Source organism: Mycteria americana, chromosome 1, assembly GCF_035582795.1.
Source record: "Mycteria americana isolate JAX WOST 10 ecotype Jacksonville Zoo and Gardens chromosome 1, USCA_MyAme_1.0, whole genome shotgun sequence".
Lineage (NCBI taxonomy): Eukaryota > Metazoa > Chordata > Aves > Ciconiiformes > Ciconiidae > Mycteria > Mycteria americana.
The window spans coordinates 191,758,390-191,762,625 of NC_134365.1; the positions used below are offsets into that span (position 1 = coordinate 191,758,390).

The 4,236-nt window shown below is 47.4% G+C and overlaps 1 protein-coding gene across 1 annotated transcript; it reads left to right on the forward strand.

Moving 5' to 3' along the window:
* The first annotated feature begins 500 nt into the window (after positions 1-500).
* Positions 501-1,263, forward strand: ARL11 (ARF like GTPase 11). The gene has a single exon (XM_075497699.1). The coding sequence runs from the start codon at positions 658-660 to the stop codon at positions 1,261-1,263; it is 606 nt and encodes a 201-aa protein (XP_075353814.1). The 5' UTR covers positions 501-657.
* The last annotated feature ends 2,973 nt before the right edge of the window (positions 1,264-4,236 follow it).

Below are 4,236 nucleotides of genomic sequence, written 5' to 3' on the forward strand. Positions count from 1 at the left end.
AAAAAAACATGCTTGTGTGCATTTTTTTAAATTGCTGTCGTTACCGTCTGTGCAACAGGTAGTAAAAGCTGATGCTACAGAGATCAGTTTTGTACTTTCTGCCATAAGACTGGCAGAAAAATTGTCAGTTGTCTTGTTGCTCATGTTTAAATCCACACCCTTGAGCTGTGATTCAGCAAATTCCCAGAGTAACTCTGGTCTGAAACCCAGGTTCCTCCTTGTCCTGTCCTGCCGGGGGTGGATTTCCCCTAGAGAAGCCAATGAAGCTCATTTATTTCTGTATGCAATGAGGAGGAAACTTGCTCCACCATCTCCCCACCTCTTCCTGCAAAATGTTGGCTCCATTTTGCACCGATCACTTCAGGTCACAAATGAAAATGGAAGTTAGCGGCAGCGGAGCCGGGATATAGAAACTGTTGTTTCCAACGGCGCTCCCTGGCTCTGCTCCACACCTCATAAATAATAGCTCTCACCTCGTTTTAGCTACGAAGAGAAGCAAAAGTAAGCTGCCTGTGTCTTTCTTCAGCAGACCTAAGGTGCTCTCTTGGAGAGGCAGAACTGAGCACTCTGTTATTAACTGACATTATCGACAAAATACACTTGCTTTCTTTTTTTTGGCTGCATTTTTTTTTTTGCCACGGTTGCAACAGCATCTTGATGGGGAAGCTGATCTCCAAAGGCCAGCGCAAAAGAGATGCTCGAGTTGTCATGCTGGGGCTCGACTTCGCTGGCAAATCCACCCTTCTGTACAAACTGAAGAGCGGCCAGGCTGTGAAGACCTGCCCAACGGTGGGCTTCAACGTGGAGTCTCTCCAAACGCCCTGTCGCGTATCCTTCACCCTCTGGGATGTCGGCGGACAAGGCAGCCTGCGGGCAAGCTGGCCTGACTACCTGGAGGACACCAACACCCTCGTCTTCGTGCTCGACAGCACAGACACGGCCCGACTGCCTGAAGCAGCAGCGGCGCTGGAGGAAGTGCTGAGCCACCCCAGCATGGATGGCATCCCCGTCCTCCTCCTGGCCAACAAGCAGGAGGTGCCGGGAGCACTGGCTCCCGCCGAGCTGGGGGAGCGGCTGCGGCGGGGGCGGCTGGCGGGGTGCCGCTGGGTGCTCCGGGGGTGCAGCGCCCACACCGGACAGGGCCTGCAGGAAGCCCTGGCCGTCCTGGGACAGCTGCTGCGGGGTCTGGAGCAGAGCTCCCCGTCCCAAGAGCAGCCCCTCGCAGGGCCAGCAGGGAGGAGGCAAGCCCCAGGGCAAACCTGAACCTCGAGCGGACACTTCCCACTCGTTGCTGCCCGCAGGTTTGCTGCAGAGGATCCCAGCCTCCAGGTGCCTCCTAAAGTGAGCAGACCTGCGGCTGGCACATGCCACGCTGAAAAACACCCAGCCACTCGTCACCGAAACCCACCAGGAAGACCTCTGAGCAAAACTCCCACCGTGAAGCATTTTTGGCTCCATCTCTTGGACTCTCACCACTGGCAGCAGCTTGTCCCGCAGTCACCAGGCTCTGCTCATCCACTGTGTGTGTGTCCAATGCTTCAGCAGGGGTGCTTTTTGCCAGAGCAATATAAATTATACCAGAGACGTGCACAAGGGATGGAGAGGGTTATTTTCTTCCCACAGCTTCTACCCCTGATGCAGCTATCCTGATGGGGTGATCCCCATGGGGGGGTGTTTGAACGTGCCCCATGCCGCTTCTCGCTCAGCTTGAATCACATGTTCATCAGCTGGAAAAGCAGCAGCTACTAAAAGGGAATGGCTGAACTGGAGCAGCGTTAAACACAGGACTTTGAACAGCCGACAGCTAATTTGTTTTAATGCAGCATCTACAGGTATAATCTTCAAGCCATGGATGTGAGTCAGGATTGGATGGCATAATGCAGTTCAAGGATGTGTATATATTAATTTCTGCATTTCTTGTTTTGGGTCTTTCTTTTCCAGTTGTTATTTTTACCAATCATTTTTATGATTGATTTTATGATTGAAATTTTATCAATCAAAAATTCATCAATTTTTTTCAATCATTTATCATGATTTCATGAAAATGGTACCTCATTTTCCTTGGATTATATTTAAACATAAAGAAATCAAATCTGACTTCTAGATGCTTGGAAACATGTCTGCATGGCCAGTCAACCTCTAAATATCCTCATGGTGGCCTGAACAGCCAAGACAAAGCCACATCTCTCAGACTTTTTGAAACTGGATGAGACCACTCTACGGGCAATGATTGGTCACCATGGGCACCTATGGGCACAGGCAGGTTGGTAACCAAAGGGCTCTCCACACTCAACTGCGTCCAGGGCAGTCAAAATGCCCCTGGCAGCTCACGACGGGGCTGGATCCCTTGCTGCAGTGATGGTCTTTGTCTGATCCTGCTGAACCGACCATTGGAAAGACCTATAAAATGTGTGCCTGAGGGCTCCCTGTAGCCCAAATTCTGTTATTCAAGGTTAAAATTAAGAAAATTCATAGTAGTCCCTACTTTATTATGAAATGAATGAAAGTGGTGCGGGATGGGGGGAGAAAGGACACAAAATTTTCAGGCAGCAGAAGTCAGCTGCTTTCAAGGAAGCACTTATTCAACCTAGCAACACCAAGGAGAAATACACGGTGAAATCCTCTTCTGTTCATACTAGAGCATTTTACAGTTGTTAAGGAATTAATCATCCAGCTGTTACTGGTGCTGTTATTAGCCTCATTTCATAGAAGGCAGCAGCTGGAAAAGAAGGCTTCAACAGTCATGAAGAAACAGAATATGACACTTGTAGGAAGGTTTCAATAAAAGAAATCCTTCCTAGTGGAAAAAGTCACATTTTTTAGCTGTGTTAATATATAAGAACTATTATATGCTATAAAATAGTACTCCAGTGTTGATCTGGCCTAAGTGATCACGGTTATGAGTATACTTAAACAGCACTGAATCGTATAATGGATTATATTACAAAGCTGTGTGCATGGTAAGGAGGACAAAATCATGTCTTTAAATCTTTCCAGTTAATACAAGCAGGTTGATCTGCCTTTGGCTTGTTGTAGGTGGTCATCGTTTGCTTCTAACACACAAGTCTCCAATGCACGTGTTGGCTATTTGACTGTAGAGGTGGACCAAGCAGTTTTTATGAGACAGTACACATGCTAGTATCTAGACAGAGATGAATGAACTCAGGTCATCTATGCAACCCGGTCACCAGTACATGAAAAAGCCACATCTTCTCGGGGGGCCATCCAGCTGTTTTGAACACCAGCCCTAGAGGCACAACGCAAAAGGCTCCGTATTGTATTGCCATGCCAAAAAAATGTTCTTTATTGAGTTCGCTGGTGTTTTGGTCTTGCATCTCATGTGGTACAAACCTGAGCATTGTACATTAGGGTGGGGGATCAGCAATAAGTTAAACTCAACACAGACTGAAGGGTTGTCCTGATGATGTTTTACTCTTATTTGGCTCTTGATGTGTGCATTTGACTCTACAGGATCGTCTGCTGGTGGTTAAAAAACGCACTGAAGCCTTCCCATTTCCCCATGAGTGTTTTTTAAGCCCTTTAAAGAGAAAAAATAGGCTCCTCTGGCAGCAAATAGAGGTAACCACCAGCCTTTGGTAGATATCACCAATTAAAAATTAAAATAGCAAGGCGGGAGGTGGGGAAGAAGGGGTTGTTCTTGGCAGTGGGAACCCTGAATGCCTGAAACTGATGAAGCAACATCCTGGTTACTGAAAGTGTTCTCACTTCCCCTGAAGCAGTAATTTGGCAAAATACCCCATCTCATGGGGCATCATGTGATTTACCATCCTTGTTTTCTGGAATAAGGCTTTTCTAGATGCTCGGTCACATTGTTCAGCTCATTTATGCCATTGTTAGAGACTGTCACAAGGATGCTGCGTCATAATGTTTGAAACAGCAACGCAGAGTTTACTTCTAATTATTTTCTCTTTTCTCCTGTGTTGCAAAGCGTGTTAAAACAAGTCAACCTAATGAGCCCTGCACTGCTCTAATCAAATGCTTGCAGGACACTCACCCAACGGCACTTAAATGCTTCAGTGTCAAAACTCCTGCCCGGTTCAAAGGGAGCGGTGTGGAGGTTTGCAGGAAGAAGCCAGCTCTCGGGAGGGAAGTTTGTTGCCTCTTTTTTCTTGGTAATTCTGCAGGAGAGCCACTGCCACGTGGAGCTGTATTAATCCCTTCAACATCTGCGCTTATGGAATCCAGCCAGGAGGGCACCCTCGAACTTACAGTTTC